We start from the raw sequence: 18668 nt of genomic DNA on the forward strand, positions 1-18668 counted from the left end.
GGTCCCTCATGCAGTACTTTCTATCTTAGCCACATAACCATAGAACTACAGTCTACAAATGACATTCCAGAGGGGATTCATTACATTTCACTCTCAAATCTCTTAATGTTTGGGGAGACTCACGGCAAATTGGCACTCTGCCATAGAAGGACACTGGGTGGCAATGGTTGGAAAATTCCTGGAGATTTGGAGGTGGAACCTGGAAAGTCCAGGGTTTAGGGAGGTCAGGGAGCCCAGCAGGGACACGATGCCACAGAATCTATTATCAGAATCTGCCATTTTCTCCAGGGGAAGTGATCTAATGTCTAGAGATCATCACCTGTAATTCTGGGAGAATTCTAGGCCCAACATGGATATTGGCAACCCGACTGGGTTATCTTGAGTCAATCTCACACATTCAAACCAATTTATCTCACAGGGTTGTAACGAGGATAAGGTGGAAGAAAGAAAAAAGATGTAGGTTGCTAAGAGTCCCCAGTGTGGAGAAAGGCAGTTAATAAATTAAGCAGATAATAAATGTAGAGCAGATAAAAGGTTGGTTGATGGGTGAGAATGACAAAAGGAAGGAGGGGGAAATATGATGCCTGCCAGGACAAGGGAAAGATGAAGTACTGTAGGGTTAGGGATACAGGGGAAAGTGAGGTGCCATTTCTAAGTCATTGCAGGCTTCCCATTGCATGCCTCCCAAATAAGCCTGGCTTAGCAGCTGGTACCATACAGCTCAGCCAATGTTCTGGTGGACAGGGGCTGCTATGGGGAGGAAAGGAGGAAAAGCTGAAGGAACGGGGTATGTGGGAAAGAGAGAAGGAAATAGAAAAAGGGGAGATGCTATGGAGGCTTTCATGGAAAGGAAAGAATATATGGGGAAATGGGATGCCTCCACAACTCCTTGGAGGGCTTGTCGCTGTCTAAAATAGTGCTGTGAAAGTTGCTACAGTTGGTCATTTCTGAGACATTTCTACCTTTAAGCCATCATCTTCCAAATGCAGACATTCCTGAGGGTTTTTCTACAAGTGCATTTATACACACATTCTCACAGAAATAATTCGTATAATGTAGTACATACCAGCTCTTTAACCTTCAACTGGTTGTCTCTCTATTACTGTTTCTACACTGATGAACAGATGACAATAGTTGTGAAAACGTTTCATAGAAATTGTTCTGTAAAACACATGGCCTGGGATGCAGTCCTGTGAAGTATATCTATGTAGCTAAGTTATTTAAAAAAAACCTGAGACTCTACTACTAAAATGGTTGAGAGGTTTATTAAGTAACTAGTCAACAATATCCAGCATGTAACATGCGATGCTGCAAATCCACAGGATCTGCCTTGTTTCCTAGTAAATTTCTGCTTAGGCTTTTTCCATCTGATTTGTTCTGGAACTTATTGCAGCTTCCTTGTTAATCTCAATTGCTTGGTCTGCTTTCCTAGCTGTTATTGACATGGGTCTCCACAGCTGCCACTGAAGATACTCAAAGCATATTAACAAGGGGATTGTGCAACATTTTAGATTTTATTTTGAAGATAAAGTGTCTGTGCAACAGTCTTGAATTTGGAACTTATCAACTATAATCACCATGAAGTTTTAGGCCAGTTCTCCCTTCTGTATACTGGGAGACACTCTTCAAAAAATCATTTTAAGATTAATTCCAAGCAGGTTAGTGCAATTAACACTCAGACAAACTTCTGACATTTACACTACACTATTTTCAGCTGCAGGATACCAGTTGTCACATCCTGAGCCTCCATAAAGCAGTCTGGAACAGTGCTATGTTAATGCCTGTATCGCTCGGTCCAAGTCATCTACTGTGTCTTGAAGTCTCTGTAGGCTGGGTTGGATATTTTCCTCCATCCATTCCTCCACAGTAGACCTATAGAAAACCTTTTCCATGGCTACTTGAAGTTCCTGGGTCACTGTATTCCACTTGGTCAAAAGCCTAAACAGAAACCAGTGGTAGAAGTGAATGCATTTCAGCAATTACATTTGGTTCTACTATACCACAAAGCAGAAGACTCTGAAAAGATAAACTTAAGTTTTAAAATTGTATGGTACCTACTCACAGCCAAAAATCTACCACTAGACTTTAGCAGCTCAAATATTTGTGAATATTGTAGGACTTCAAGGTAGTGTGTCCAAGGGTAGGGGAGAATGCTCAAGGACAGATGACAACAAGGAATCTTTTCCTTTTATTTGTTCCAGTTTGGCATCCAAGCTAAAGCAAGGGTTGGGAAAGAAGTTCAGCATCCATACATGGTCCCCTAGTTAGCCACTTTTCAGTTTTTTTCTGATTTGATATGATCTTAGGTTTAGTTTCTTTGCACTAAACATTTAATAGAACAAGGATTGTTGAATGTAAGTGACCAAGTGGATACTGGATTATTAGGTTCACTGAGAACTGCCTCTCCTTATCTTGGATCATTCATTATTATAGGAATTATAAACTATTGTTAATTCTGTTTCAACTAGCCATAAAGCTTGTGTTTCATATGCTTATCATGTATTTTAATCTTTTAATGGTTATTTTATAGACTTTACTTGATACTGTGAATGACACTTCATTATTATTGCTTTGCTATGGCTTTGAGCTAATTCAATTAAAAAAAACAGAAATATATGATCTTTTAAAAGAGATCAGTTTTAAAAGAGATCACGGATAGAAAGGTGTACATTTTTAATGTACCCATTCATGCTGGAATTACTTTCCTTGCCTCAGCCTCCAACATGAGCATTTCTGGCCCGCTCCTGGCTTTTCTGAATTGGCCATTGCTATAGTGCAATAATGTTATAATGATCTACTGCCATGATCTACTACAATCTCTGAATTCCTGGCTTTCATGAAAAAAGCCTCAGGTCTTTTTCTTTGTTTAGATATCTCTGCGGGAAGGAGGGATGGCAGTGCAGAGGCAAGGAAAGTACGAGGGAAAACTGATGTCTGCAGTCATAGCAGCAACACAATCTGCAGAGAATCTTTGCTGACAACCAGTGTGATGTAGTGGTTAGGAGTGGCAGACTGTAATATGGAGAACTTGGTTTGATTCCCAAACCCTCCACATGAAGTCTGATGACCTTGGGCTAGTCACAGTTCTCCCTGATCTCTCTTTGTTCATCACCAACCTCACAAGGTGCCTGTTGCGGGAGGGAAGGGGCGGAGAAGGAAGATGATTGTAAGCTGCTTTGAGACTCGTTACAGTAATACAGTAAGCAGAGCATAAAACCCAGCTTTTCTTCATCTTCTGTGTGGATGCACCCTGTGTGTGTTTTCCCCTGCTTTTGTACTAATAAAGCAATAATTGGCATAAAGCAGTACATGGCTTATTTCAGTAAGAGTCCAACTGTGTCAGAAATTTGGCAAATATGTTCAGTAAAACACTCCCTCCCCAAACGGAAAGCATCACAGTGGCCTCAGTGAACAAGATTTATTGTGAAGAGAAAGACAAAGTTTTTAAGAGCTTGTAATATGGCTGTGCCATGTTAATTTTACAAGTGACCATGAGTTACCTGAGTACATCTGGCTGAAAGAGATGGATCATTATAGGATGGATCTTCTTCCGCTTTCTATGGTAAGGGCTGAACCAGCCTGTGACATACCTGAAAACACATTTATATGTGATTAAAATGGAAGAACTAATGTGGCAGAGGTGAGACAGAATGCATCATTTCCAAATTTGGAATTTCAAGTTGCTCTCATAGTATATACACAAGAGAATACATCAAGGATCAGTCACCCCAGACTATATAACCACTTAGTCATAATTAACATTAGGATGAACAAAGAGATTCTTTCAGTTTTTACCACAAATGTGTATATATAAGGAGAAACAGTTTTAATTGTATTAGAACAGGGGTCCCCAACATGGTGTTATGAGTGCTATGGCACCAACCCACATCATCAAGTATTTTTAGAACGTGAGTGGAGCCAGGTGGGTTCCTCCTGATCATGACTTCTGATAGGATACTGATTAGCTGTGTAGATTAAAATAATGTTGTTTTGGCAGCAGATGCCACCAGTGTTAGTTCTATGCCCTTTCTCAGTGCATGTTTTAAATTGCTCCTCTTTTCCTCAGCATTTGGGTTTCCTGTCTGTGTCTGTTTCCACCTTCCATGAAAAACATTTTGTGGTTGCACCTACCACCTTGTGCCAGAATTCAAAAGGTGACCACAGGCTCAGAAAGGTTTGGGGACCCCTGTATTAGAGAATATTAGGTCACGAGATAGCTGTTAGCTTCAGAACAGTGATATTTTATGTAGTCATCAGGCCAATTGTCAGTTAACAACATGGGATTTTTTCCCCATTCCTTACCTGTTATTTTCCAGAAGTTCATCCACTGAGGGTTTGAGGTAGAAAGCTATTTGGGTCACAAGTGAAAGAATTTCACTTCCTGGGAAAGTCCCTGAGACGTCACTGTTCAAGAAAACAATTCTTGTAAGCACTGAAGATAACTATAGAGTACATCAACACCTTGCTCCTAACTCAAAGTACCTGCTTGGACAATGCTACTACTACCCCGAGTCTGAACAGCTTGCAGAATTCTTTCCTACTGCTACGCCATTCTTGTCAGTGATGTTTCACAATATAATTTTTTGGTGTGAGTTTTATTTTTGTGTTTTAATGTGGGGTTTTATATGTATGTTGCTGCGATTTAAAATGCAGGTCTCTACAGTATGAAAGAAGAGGCTTGGATTGGATGATTGAAATGTGTTATGACTGGATGGTAACTGTATCGTAGGGGGTAGAGTTGACTGGTTTGTGAAGAAGGGTTGTGTGTGAGAGCGTGAGAAGAAAGGAGACTGATTGTGTTGGAAGACTAAGGAGTGTCAGAGAAATATGTTCTTTGTGGAAGTTATTAACCTAAGTTGCAACTGAGGAAAATAAACCCTGGTGACTAGGTCTATTTAAGGAATCTTAGAGAAAGGAGAACTGTACTTATGTGAAAGCATAGCACTCGGGTATTAATTTAAAACAGTTACACTGGTATACTTGTAAATAAACTCTATGTTTATTTACACAGCTGAACACAGCTGTTTTATTTAGAGTAAAACTCCTTTTTATCTCAGAGCCACTCCCGTGCACTGACTGTTCTGTCATTCTACCAGATATAAGTAAGCCATTCTGTTCTTTGGGTTCAGCTAAAAAGTTAAGGTGAGAGCCTCTGATGGCAGCAAACATTAGTAGGAAACGCTGAGGAAGGGAAGGAGGCAGCATCACATGTCATCTCAAAACACTATAGAGAGCGTTGCCATTACAGGTGATGCATATAAGAGGGCTCAGAAAAGAAGCAAAACTTTCCACTTTCCACTATTCCTGAAAAATCTTTAAAAGATGTGGAGAAGTCAATCAAATCTGTGGCAGTGATTTGATAACAAATCAACAAATAACTAGATTAATAAACTTTGAATTAAAGCTTGTGATTGCTTTTTTTGGCTCATCTTCTGATATTAACATGATCAGGAAAGCACATTCTTTCTTCCACATGCACACCCCACCCCTCAGTATTGGATCTGTTCACAATTCATAACGTGAACCTTTTACCTCATGAAAGTATCAATTTCCAGACTGGAGATCCCTAGGAGTTTTTCCACATCTTCTTTCACCTTTTCTGAATAGCCACCTTGAGAGATTTAAAATAAAAAAGGTGGGGGGAGGAGTAGAGTTAAAGCATGTAAGGGAGAATTTTTTTTAAAAAAATGTAAAGCCTTTAATCAAAATCAAAGCTGGCATGGACACTGAGTTTCCTGCCACAGAGTGTTCACATGTTAACACAAAGGGCAAATGGGAATTCCAGGAGCAACCTAGTCAGAATTCAACCATGGCTCATTGTTTATAACATTTCATACTGATGGCAAAGTGACATAACCTGTATTTGTAAAACCCTACCCCTGCTCGGCAAAAATTAAAGCATGATGCCAGTCTGCCCAGGTGCTTTCTAAATGATGGATCAGGACTCACCAGGTTATGGAGGAATGGGGAAAACAAAACAAAACTGTGAATGCACTTTCCAGGTCAGGGATTGGTACAGATACATGGGTCTTGGACTTTGAGGGCAATTCTGAGTTGCCCTGGATTCCCATTCAGGAAAAAGTAGGGTATACATTTTAAACAGTTTTCAAATCAAACAGCAGTTTGAAAACAATGTACAGGTTCTGATCTTAGTAAATTTTTAGAGTTTTCATGACACTACTAATGTGCACCTGGCTTAGATCTGACCAAGGAGAGAGTCATTCTATACCGTTCGTTAGTGCCTGGAGACATATGGCTAATGATGGGATTCCTACAGGCAGAAGATCACATAGAACAGAGAAGTGGTCATACCTAGAGAAGAAAATGCAGGGCTATTTAGTAAATGGCAATGTAGACAGATATTAGATTCAGTGACTAAAAGAGCTTTAGTGAAGCACAGCTCTTGATTTATGTGAGTACATATTTGCTTGTTCTTTTCTGACACATAAGAACTTGGCATCCTGAAACAAAGATGTAGATACGCATATACTTAATTTGAGTATTCTTCTTCTAGAACTATTTTTTTTATGGATTGAGATAATGGAATGGAAAAATAGGTCTGGAACATCAGGAACTTTGAAGAAGGGAATGAGTGAGAAGAGAGCTGGTCAATAAACATGGGTAGCAAATAAGACAGAACAATGGTAAGATCATAAAAGCCCTCTTCTTGCTTTAACCTCTTTCCTCAGTTCTGAAGTGATCAAATACATTGTAATATGTAACAGTTGTGAGCCACCTTGAGCCCATTTGATGGGGAAAGGCAGCCTAAGGATCAAATAAACAAACGTAAAGAAAGAAAGAAAAGAGACTGGGTCCTGTAATTTTCAGTACATTAATAATGCTACAGATATCAATTGCCTTCAGAAATCGTAATTACCTTTGCCATCCAGTTAAGGCAATTCCTTGGAGGATACTAGGAGGAGTGCTCTCGGCCACTTTTATCCATTGTTGGTGATTTTTAAGATGATGCCCAATAAATGTAAGACACTGGTTTACTCCAGTGGCCCCTTTAAAAGCACTAGCAAACCATAATTTGGGAAATTTACATTTCTGGTACTTTTCTATGAGAGTTGCTGGAAGGCAAGACAGAGAAGATTGTCATCAATTGTAGAAAGTGTTAAAATTAGAGAATACGATGCATACTAGTTCCATAAATAGAAGATAATGTACCCCACCCCATCACAAGAATAGCTTCTTGGATACCACTGAATGAGAATTCTGAAGCGTACACATTTCTTCTGTTGACAGTGCATGGGATCCAACTTGCTTCAAGTAGAAAATAAGTGAATTGTAACTTGGTGATAAAGATATAAAAGGTGGTAGTCAGGCAAACTTATCCATTTATACGGACTTATCCATTTATACGGATCCAGACTTATCCATTTATACGGATCTCTGCCGATTATTCTGAGACAATGCCAAAGAAGTCTCAGATTTCAATAAGAGAACAGTAGAGTATTAGATATAATTCACAAACTACTTAATCCAGTTTGCTTGATTCAGGACAGCTTTAGCCTCATTAACTTAACATTGGTAGCCAGTGGGGTATTTATTAGAGTGCTGGACTAGGAAAACCGAGTTTTCCTAGACCAGCACTCTATTCAGCCATAAAGCTCACTGGGTGACCTCCAGTCAGACATGTTCTTTCAGCCTAACCTATCTACAGGGTTGTTGATAGAGGAAAAAATATTGTAACTGGAAACCAAATTGGAAACCAACCTGAACTACTACTAATTGAAGAATGAGTGACATTAAAGGAATGACTTGGTTTAAGGAATAGCTGAAGTGGTTAGGTGGGTTGCAGGTTACAGTGTCAATTAAGAGCCAAACTTGACTTGAAGAGGTCTTCATGTCCACCATGGGATGCCACCACCATTTTAAAGTGGTTTAAATTCACTGTAGTGGCCTGGTGCTTGATTAAGCCCACAGAACAGTAGGCTGAAATACTCTTATACCTCCCACACCTTTTCATGTGCTGAGAGAGCACTCAGGGGTAGGGAGAGAACAAGAGCACCTCAGCCTGCTGATCTGCGGGCCTGAACATGATTCGCCATCACAGCATTTTTAAATCTCTTTAAAATGACAGCAGTGTGCCTGTGGCAGACACACACACTGTCATGTTGAGTTTGACCCTTAGGCACATAGATGAAATATTCCGCCAGCTCGGTTTTATGTATTCAGTATGTACTGATGCTTGCTGATAAACTATTATGTTGCTCCAAGAGTGTAGCAATAGTTGCCCATTTTATATTCACAATAACTCTGTGAGGTACCCTGTTTCTCTGAAAATAAGACATCCCCTGAGAATAAGACGTAGTAGAGGTTTTGCTGAAGTGCTAAATATAAAACGTCCCCCAAAAGTAAGATGTAGCAAAGTTTTTGTTTGGAAGCATGCCCGTCGAACAGAACACCAGAGCATGCAGCTGTGGAGCGGAAAAATAAGACATCCCCTGAAAATAAGACATAGCGCATCTTTGGGAGCAAAAATTAATATAAGACACTGTCTTATTTTCGGAGAAACACGGTAGGGCTATGTTTAGTGTGTATCCTGCTAGTATCCTGTGTGCTTTATGGCACCGTACAGATTGAAACCCATGATTAGCGATTCTCACTGTTTCTGGCAAATCATAAAACAGTTCTCACCTTTATTGGTGACATCAAGATCAGGAGCATAGTCCCAGATCATCAGCTCTACAAGCTGTGCTATCCCAGAATCTGGAAAGATGCAAAAATCTGAGTGATTATAACGAGCTTGTGAAGAGAGTGCAATATTTTGTACAAAAGACAGATGAAAAAAACTTCATTTGGGAACAAGGTCCAAAGGCTCAAGGAAAGAAACAGAAAAGCGCCTCTTCCTCAAACAACAACAACGACCAACTATAAAGAAAGCAGAGAGAGCTCAGAAGTAGCAATATATTAACAAGACTGGCAGATATTTTTAAAGTATTCCTATGATTCATTACCAAGCGCACCTACGACTTCTGTAATTCAGCACAAACTGGAAACCCCTTAGTTCAGACATTTTTACTTTGCCCTTCCTCCCAAGGCTCAGGGTATTATATATCATTGCCCCCTCTTCCATTTTTTCCTCACAATAACCCTCTGAGATAGTAAGGCTGAGAAAGAGGGACTGGCCTGCAAGAATCATGATTATTGTAGGGATTTTCAGATCAGAATTGTGCTCGAGTCTAGGAACTACAATTCCCATCAGCCTCTACCAGCATGGCCAATTGGGCATGCTGACAGAGGCTGATGGGAATTGTAGTTCCTGAACATCTGGAGAGCCGCAGGTTCCCTACCCCTGTCCTAGATGCTAGTCCAACACTGGTAAATGCAGCACTGTAATGCAGACAAAGCTGAAGAAGTAATATTCTGCTACTATTTTAAATGTTCCTCTCCTTCCCTACTGTTTCAAATACAAACTATTTTTATTTTTATATTTCTAAAATATTTGTAAAAAATCAATTTAAATGAATGCTTTGATACTAATCTCAGTCTTTTCATTAAGCTCTATAATATCCAATATGCTTTTTAAAATTTTAATGTCAATTAATTAAGCATTCACCTTTTAAAGTTTCAGTAACCAATGAAGAAGTTTAGAAAACAAGGACATGCGGCTTGGCGCAGCTCATTAAAATTAATACTGACATCCATTTTTTTTTACTCACTCTTTTCAGTTTCTCTGTATCTCTGAAACATAGCATATGTCCAGGTGTGGACACTGAAGCAAATGTCTACTTTTTTGAAAAGTGTTATTTTTAAATGGTGGTGCTGATTCTTCTTGGCATTTCAAAAATCTTTCTCCAAAACACAAAGCATTTCTTAAGCTACATTTAGATTGGAATCCCATAGTGCCTCAGAGACCAACAAGATTTTTGGAGTATAAGCTTTTGAGATTCAAAGCTCTCTTCAGCAGAGTAGAGAACCTGGCCTCTCAAATGCTTACACCTCAAAGTCTCCAAGGTGCTACTGAACTCAAACCTAGCTGTTCTATTGAGACCAACATGGCTAATGTCTGAAACTAAGCTACATTTGAAACCCCGATTAATTTTTTTCTTAGCCCCACTCAGACATTCACCATGAGACATTCATTGGCTCATTTGGATTACAAGGGTGTTTCAGACATGAAATCAGAATTTAAAAACCCATTCTCTAGTAACATACCTTTCAACGTTTCTTCACTCATTTCCCTCAGCATGTCATCCCATACCACAGGTTTCACTGTGGGGTGGGCTGAGACCACATGGCTAGCCACAGCTTTCAAGTGGGCCAGGCATAGCTTTTCAATGGTATTTTTTTCTTGCTGCAGCCACTTTTTCGACTCTTCCCCTTCACCAAGATAATAAACCTGAAGAAGCCACAAAAGACAAATTTCAGCGACTATTACCACTATGCAGTGTGCTAGACACCACTGCAGTAAGAAAGGAAAGTGGTGAGTTTCTCACAAGGAAATAATCCTTTCCAGTCACAGTAGACAAAACTAAGCTACCCGGTGCAATGATCTGATTCAGGGTGGGACAGCTACATACATTCTCAAAGTATGCTTCATTTCACATACTCAATTATCACACCTCTAACCTCCAACAGAATGCAGTTGATGGGGCGAATGTCTACATCTACATTCTGCTAGCATCATTCATTCAATTGCACATACAGGTACAATGCATTGCTGCATGTTTTAAAGCCAAATGATTTGATATCATTTGTAACAAAACATCTTACAAAGTTAACACCACAAAACCAGGAAAAGGGGGGAGTGCATCCCCGCTCTTTTCTGCCTTCTTTTATTTGACGCAACTCCTGTTTTTTTCCATGGTTTAGATACCACAGTAGCTATGAAAGGAGAAGGAAAGCTGTGAGAAATTCCCTTCTCTACTCCACCCCCATCTGTAAAGACATCAAGCACACCGTGGTAATGCCAAGGAACATTTAAACTAGCAGACAAGTTGCCACATGATAATAATGTTATTAATATTGTAATGTTTACTACGTGATTATAGAACTTGACATCCCATCATTCCCAGGGACAAGAAAGGCATTCTAACCTCAAGGGAACAATAAAAATGTAGCAACAGGAAATGGCCAACTTCCAAGGCTCTTACAAGGTAAAAGTTGTTGCAGTTACTTGCAGGGCAGTTTCAATCCCAGCCTTACAAGAGGTTTCACTTGGGGTGGGCTGAGACCACATGGCTAGCTTTCAAGTGGGCCAGGCATAGCTTTTCAATTGTATTTTTTTTCTTGCTGCAGCCTCTTTTTTGACTCTTCCCCTTCACCAAGATAACAAGCCTGTGTTTATTAAGTTATTTACTAAGTGATTATAGAACTTGACATCCCATCATTCCCAGGGACAAGAAAGGCATTCTAACCTCAAGGGAACAATAAGAATGTAGCAACAGGAAATGGCCGACTTCCATGGCTCTTTCAAAGTAAAAGTTGTTGCAGTTACTTGCAGGACAGTTTCAATCCCAGTCTTACACTATACCTCATCACAACCAATGTGAAACCATCGAATTTCTTCATGCAGTGCTACCACTTGGTCTATCATTTTGCTGACAAGCTGCAGGGATTCTTCCTTGTGTGGGCTCACAGTGTTGGGAAATGCTGCCACTTCCCGCAGGTGGAGGAACTCTTTGTGCTTCAGGACAAACTGCAGGAGAAATAGGAATCAGCAGACGTAGTCAGCAAGCCAAAACAAAAATGCCAAAGGTCAATAGCTTTTGGAAAAGCTCTAAAACCACTGGGCTTAGAGGAGCATGATTCTGCTGAAGAGTGCCTTAGTATTATATTAGTCCCTTGCGTCACATGATTTTGGATATCCCAGAATATTCCCCAGAAAAAGTACAGCAAAGTGGATAGTCTCCAGAATGAATAGGGAATACAGCCCCATATATCTTCACATTTATGTAAGATTTTCCAATATAAAAATAACACAAAGATGTTATGTCATACAGATCCAGTGACGAAACGGCTACTGTCAAAAGTCTAGAAATCTGCATAGCTATGAATGTAAAATTCAGCTATCTAGTGGCAACCTTCAAAGGAATCCTTGTAAAACTGTCAATCCAACTCCAGTAGCAAAATACAATTTAAGAATATCATGAGTTGGAGAAGGGAAATAGCCAGACTATGCAAGCAAATAAAGGAAACTTTAAAAGTCAGAAAATAATGCAGCCATATGGGGTGGAGGAGAGGAAGAAGAAGGATTGCTTATTCTAACAGCTGTGATGCCACATAGGCACTATTCAGCAGGTAGTCAAAAGGAACAGATTCTACAAACAAAAAAAATCAGAATACAAACTTCAGGCATTTTATTTTAACTCATTAGTACAGGCAGGAATAGAGGCAAGAAAATAATTTCTCTATACAAACACATAAGAGAGCATATAAACATATGTATGCATGAAAGAAGATACTAGAGGCCTGTGAAGGAACTTTATCCAGGCGGCCAAGGATTAAAACTTGTCCTTCTTTTGAAGACTAACTTCCTGTCAGGCCACAAAAGGTATCTCCATGCTGGATGCCCATATACCAACTGACATTTTTTGACATATCATTTTTTTCAACAGATGTATGATGACCTCTATCAGTCATCTCCCACATCAAAGTATCGAAGTGGCCTCTGGTTAATCCTGGAGAAATAAAATCTCAACTGACTTAAAAGAGGCAAAGCCCCTAGAATAGATGCCACCCCCCAGGGTTTTCTAAATGTTGATTGGTGGGTGCCTTTCCTGGCGTCTTTCTAGCAATTTGACCAGTTATCTTTTCAGGTACTGTGGTATGGAAGTAAAAAGAGAAGTAGGAATGACCCAGTGAAATATAAGCATGTTAATTATTTTTAGTAAATTATATGCCAGGCACCTTCTCGATAAACTCTCAAATTAATTAGATCAGGAGGGCATAATTACAGAGGGTTTAGAGAGGGTAGATCTACAGCAGACCACTGTCCAACCCTTCAACATCCAATTGAAAAATATCACAACAAAGGCGTGTCTTCATTATATGCTGCTTTGGTTGATCTGAAGGCAGCATTTAATTCTATCTCCCAATCTAGACTATGAGAACAACTAGAATGATCAACTATAGACTACATGTTATATAAACAACATTGTAAGTTATCTGGACGAAATTGACCTTCACCAACCAAACTAGCAGTTCATCATATATCACCAATTCTTCTATACACCAATGATGCAGTCATCATGTCCCGGACTCCAATAGGAAAGAAAAGAGACTTTTAAAAAATTGGGCCAGTGCTGAGATAAAAAAAACACTTCTAGATAACCAAAATAATGGCTTTTGGGAAGCATCAGAAAAGCTGGACCTGCAAACTGAATGGCTTTAAACTGGAAAAAGTAAATAAAATATCTTGGGGTCATCCTTCAGGCCTCTGGATCTAAGGCAGCCCATAATAACTATATGGATGACTTGAGAAAGAAATCAGCTCATAATATTCTCAGGTTTTTTTCCACTAAAAGAGAGCACTTTGTTCCAGTTGCTTGAAAGTTGTAAAACCTTGGCACAATTCACATATGGGGCCTTTCATGGACCTCCAGAAACCTGTTTTGAGATCCTAGAGAGAATTCAATCTAAATTTCTCAGAGCTGCCCTTTAAATTCCCACCTGTCTATCAAATTATATCATTGCCGTGGGACAGGCAAGCTGAAAGTCGAGGCAAGAATCTGTCTTTCATCCTTGTCCTTATGGGTCAAAGCAAATTAAATCTCTGAGATCTATTTCCTCTGACCTCCCCCCCCCCCCCAGCATATAAAATATACATCCTCATACTGGCTGTTCTTCTCCCACTTCTAGAAATTAATAACTACAAAACATCATTTACCTTAGCTAGAAGCTCTGCTTTACCAACAGCATTACTGGAAGGTAAGTATAGAAAAATCCCTAGATCAGAGAGGTTATGCCCATGCGAACCAAAGCAAGTGGAATCAATGGATCATGTCTTTTTCCACTGCCCATTCTAGGAAGCTGCTTGATTCAAGCTCATCTGTTCATTGTTAGATTTAATTACAGATGGATCTAGATCTGAATGTCAAAATGTTCTTGTCCAATGATAAATCTGAGGTCTCTATGCAAATTGTGAATTTTTGTGTATATATATATATGCAAAGCATGTCATCAGGTAGCCAAACAGAAATGCCAGATGGAGTAATGGTATCTTAGAAATTTAATTACCTTTTATTTAGACTTTTCTTCTTTTGTCAAGTTTTGTATTATGGATTATTTTTATACAGAGTAGAATTCTTATTCAGACTTTTAAACGCTATTTTTCTATTTGTACATCTGGCCAATGATTTTATTAATAAATAACGTAACATATCAACTATAAATGTGAGTTTCTGTTTGCAGAACAAATTACTTTCTACATCTTAGCAGCTCTGCAAAGATCAAAGCCAGATGTTCTGTGTCTGGAGCTTTATAACACATATCCAGTTATTAGAAGGGTAAAGAAATCTCACTTGCCATTTCTGTTAGCACTAAAGGGCTAATGATAAGTCTTATACACATCTGTCCCCAAACGAAAATGAATGTAATCAGTCATGGAACTCACCTCCATGTGTCCAAAGGTCTGTACCAGAGGGATGACCTCTAACTTGTGCAACTTTGCCAGGTTTAAAATCTCTTTAATCTCAGAGGGACTAGAAAGAAATAATTTAGTTGCCAATGCTATATTTGAACATTAAGTATTCTGTTTACTTTGTCTTTCTTATATCGTTATTATCTTGCATCCATGTCAAGAAGCCTGTACTAATTAGCATGTTCAGAAATTATTTTCTTTACCCAAGTTGCCACAGACACTTGAAAAAAATCTATAGAAATAATCCCCACTGACAGGGCAATTTTATCTAAGATATTATAATACTCATAAGTGAGTACTGTGCTTAGTCTTGAACCAGCAAACTAGACAGAGACTTTCAGCAAGTTTATTATCTTTTTCTGAAAAAAAGAAAACGTTCTTTTAATTAGACAAGTTAATAAAAATTAGAAACAAATACAAACTAACCCTATAAGTACTGAAAAACCATATGCAAGAAAAATCAGACCTCTAATATTTCTCAAACATAATTGAATATATGCGATTTAAAGTAAAGCAAATTTCAAATTACTATCTCAGAATGCTTCAGAAAGCTTTGGAAGGCCAATAAACACCCACAGCTCCGGCAGTCATCTTAAAATTACTGTATATACTCGAGTATAAGCCGAGGGGGGCTTTTTCAGCATTAAAAATCTGCTGAAAAAGTTGACTTATACTCGAGTATAAGATACGGTATCCCATTCTTCCCAGTACAGAAGGATTGTATATATGTGTCAAGATTAATTAATTTATTTCACATGACTCCAAGGAAGCATTTTATAGCTTTTAACCATGTTTGGTTTTGGCTCTAAATTTTCATAATCATAGCCCTGTTTTTTCCTTATCACTCTACATTCAGACTGGACTTTGCACATTTAGTGACCTTTTGAGATTTCAATACAGCTTCTGAATTGACAAGCTTCTAATTCTGCTTATTTGAAATAGACACCCAACTGCAAATAGAAGATCGTATTAGTCTTCTCACCTGTAGGCATCATTTGCTTGGAGTGACTTCAACTCTCCATCGTAAGGGAACATATCTTCATATTCAAGGAGAATTCCATTTGCCCCCAGGTCATGGAACAAAGGGAAAATCTGTTGGGTTCATAAGACATTTCAAAACTCAAGCCAGTGTGGATTGATAAAACTTCATTTTGTGAGATTGAAGAAGCCTAAACAAGCTCACACAGAAGTCAGTTCCATGATAGTCAATGGATCTTACTCCCAGGAAAATGTCCTTAGGATTGTTTTGCCCCTCCGGCAGGGCCCAAATCCTTAGAGAAAAATCTAAAACAGCCTATCAAAGCCTGTTGCTTCTAATCTTGAGGGAAGATATGATTTTTTTTCTCTCGGAAGACTTTGCAGATGTCTAAAGCAGGGAGTCTAAAGTCTTACAATGAGATATTGTATTGCAGATTAATGGACTGTTTCATTTGTGACTATATTATGTAAGCCACCCTTGCAATTAAAGTGTAAGGAAAGAAAACTACATATATGCCTTATATCGCAGGCTGTACAATGCCTAAATGAGGCGAAGTATGTCAAACCATAATGAAGTCTACTATTGAGCCTCAATCAAACTCATTCTGTTTTTGTTTTATTTTTGCAGAGTAAATTGAGATCCAGCTACGGTTGCCAACTTCCAGGCTGAGCCAATCTCCCAGAATTACATTTGATTTCCAGACTACAGCGATCGATTCTCCTGGACAAAATGGCTGCTTTGGAGGGCAGGCTCTATAGCATTATAATGCAGTGAGGCCCCTCTCCAAACCCTGCCCTACCCGAGATTCACTTCCAAATCTCCACCAATTTCCAAACCTGGAGTTGGCAACCCTATTTCCAGCATACCATCAGCAACACTATAAAGTAAGAATACAAAATGGCTGTTCCAAGAACGCAACTGCAATTTATAGAGAGGACAGGGATGATTCAGGTAACAAGTCAACAAGATTGTAGTTACATTATAGAAATCCATGAATTAACTGACCACAGATGGATAACTGACAGGATTTTGAAACAGATTAGTACTAGGCAATGTGTGAAAAAAGTTCTGGTTTGTTTCAGTAGCCTTTACTTTACCAGATCTCAAGATACTGTAGTGAATGCCAGTGCACTATGGAATATTTCTGAATCCAAAGTTTAATCTTGATATTGGCAAGGAAAAAGCAGAATGGCTAGTTTGTCTTGAGTCTTAAAGCAGAGCAAAGTCCTTGCAAGTGTATGAAGACAGAGCAAGTTGTGGGTGAAGCCCTCTTACAGTCAATATGTGTAAGATTTAACACCAGGAAACCGAAACTTTCCCAGAGTTGCCAACTCCATGTCAAGAGAAAATCCAGCAACTTTCTGTGATTTTCCCAGTTTTTCTATTAAGTACAAAAAAAGCACAGCATATCAATTTGTGCATGACTCTGACATTTTTTTCTTTAAAAAGTACAAACTAGTTCGGTCTTACCTTCTCAACATAAACTGAGCAAACAATCTCATCCTTTTAAAAGTGTTACGCAGTAGAAAGAAGATATAAAGCACTATTGGGCAATATCAGCTACAGCACTGTTAAGTCCTTTCACATAGTTAGAGCAAGACAAATAGATATTTCTTTTGATTGAACTGATTACTTCTAAAATGGATTTGAACCCTCTCTCTGAACCAAACCAAAGAGTTTTGATTCCCTGGTTACACAGACTAAATCTTAGTTACCTCAGCTAGGTATGAGACCTTTGGTGGTGCTCCCTTAAGATCCAAGTGCACCAGACGTAGTTCAAAGGGAGAAGAACTCATCACTCTGTTTTCTTCCATGTTTCCTGCAGGATAACTGTAAGAAGCAAAACCAACTGTTACACCTGGAGCAGTAGCAAAATTACAAATAGGCTCATTTCCCCACATGATGAAATGACAATTTTAAAAAACAGAAACTCATTGGCTGCCTTTCCAAGCAGAGATGGCACAGTGAGCAGGATGTGTAGAACTGGGATGCAGGAGTTGAGAAGTAAAAATTTGCAGTCTTGCAACTTGCTTCAACCAACTTCCACAGATGTCAACAGAACTTCATTCCAATGCAGAACACCCAGACTTGAGGTTTGAAGAACTGTACAGCTGAAAGGAGGCTTAAGCCCTGTACTGCCTTAATTATAGAGATCTGTGTGTATGAAGTGCCAAGTCACAGCTGACTTATGGCAACCCAGTAGGGTTTTCAAAGGCAAGAGACTACCAGAGACGATTTGCTATAGCTTTCCTCTGAATAGCAGAGGTATGGTGGTCTCCCATCCAAGTACTAGTCAGATGCACCCTGCTTAGCTTCTGAGATCTGTCAAGATCAAGCTAGCCTGTGCCATACAGGTCAGGACAATAGTAGAGATCAGCCATACCCAAATTAATTATACTCAATGTATTGTCGAAGGCTTTCATGGCCGGATTCAACTGGTTGTTGTGGGTTTTCCGGGCTGTGTGGCTGTGATCTTGTTCCTAACAAGTCAACAGCCCAGAAAACCCAATCATCAATAATGAATGTCTTTTTGCAGAGATTAAAACCCCCCCAGTGAAATTGACACAAGCAGTAAGATTTATGTGGTGCTGAGCAGACTGATGCTGGGAGGAAGCCTGCCTAGATTCCCAGCCTTGACATTGAAAAATGAAAAGTTCGTTTGGCTCTTGTTGCATTCAGATTCATCATACCAGGAAGAAGACTTCCTAAGTTCTTATATTACAAGCATGGCCGTGAATGAAGCACAAATTCAGCATTTTACAGGTAACCCCTCTTCCTGGCTGACGTGCGACAGATGCAATAGGACATGCCACAGAAAATAACAATAACGATATATTGCCTCTGGAATACAAATTAGTCAACATTTTAATAATTTTGGCTGTTCTGGATTAAGACTCGCGTACTCCGCTTTTGCATGCAATTGTAGCCTTTCTAGACTTCCCACCTGTCTCTTTTGCACTGCGCCCCTGCAACTCTCCCTTCCTCTCCAGCGCGTCGATCTCCGTCTCTGCACTCTAACCAGCTAGCGTGCCCTAGTTTTCCGCTCTCTTTCTCCGACTTCGGTTGCTTCTGTCTGATGCTCTCTCAGGGGCTTTCGCG

General features: G+C 39.3%; 1 protein-coding gene across 1 annotated transcript; it reads right to left on the reverse strand.

The window, feature by feature from the left end:
• Positions 1–1512: 1512 nt before the first annotated feature.
• HEXD (hexosaminidase D) lies at positions 1513–18624 on the reverse strand. The gene is made up of 13 exons (XM_048490798.1): positions 18514–18624; positions 17285–17399; positions 15573–15682; positions 14564–14651; positions 11483–11647; positions 10165–10348; positions 8644–8715; positions 6878–7073; positions 6230–6312; positions 5533–5611; positions 4303–4404; positions 3501–3590; positions 1513–1938 (listed from the first exon to the last, which is right to left on the reverse strand). The coding sequence occupies exons 2-13, from the start codon at positions 17381–17383 to the stop codon at positions 1770–1772; spliced, it is 1437 nt and encodes a 478-aa protein (XP_048346755.1). The 5' UTR covers positions 17384–17399; positions 18514–18624; the 3' UTR covers positions 1513–1769.
• Positions 18625–18668: the final 44 nt, after the last annotated feature.

This window comes from Sphaerodactylus townsendi, linkage group LG03, assembly GCF_021028975.2.
Source record: "Sphaerodactylus townsendi isolate TG3544 linkage group LG03, MPM_Stown_v2.3, whole genome shotgun sequence".
NCBI lineage: Eukaryota > Metazoa > Chordata > Lepidosauria > Squamata > Sphaerodactylidae > Sphaerodactylus > Sphaerodactylus townsendi.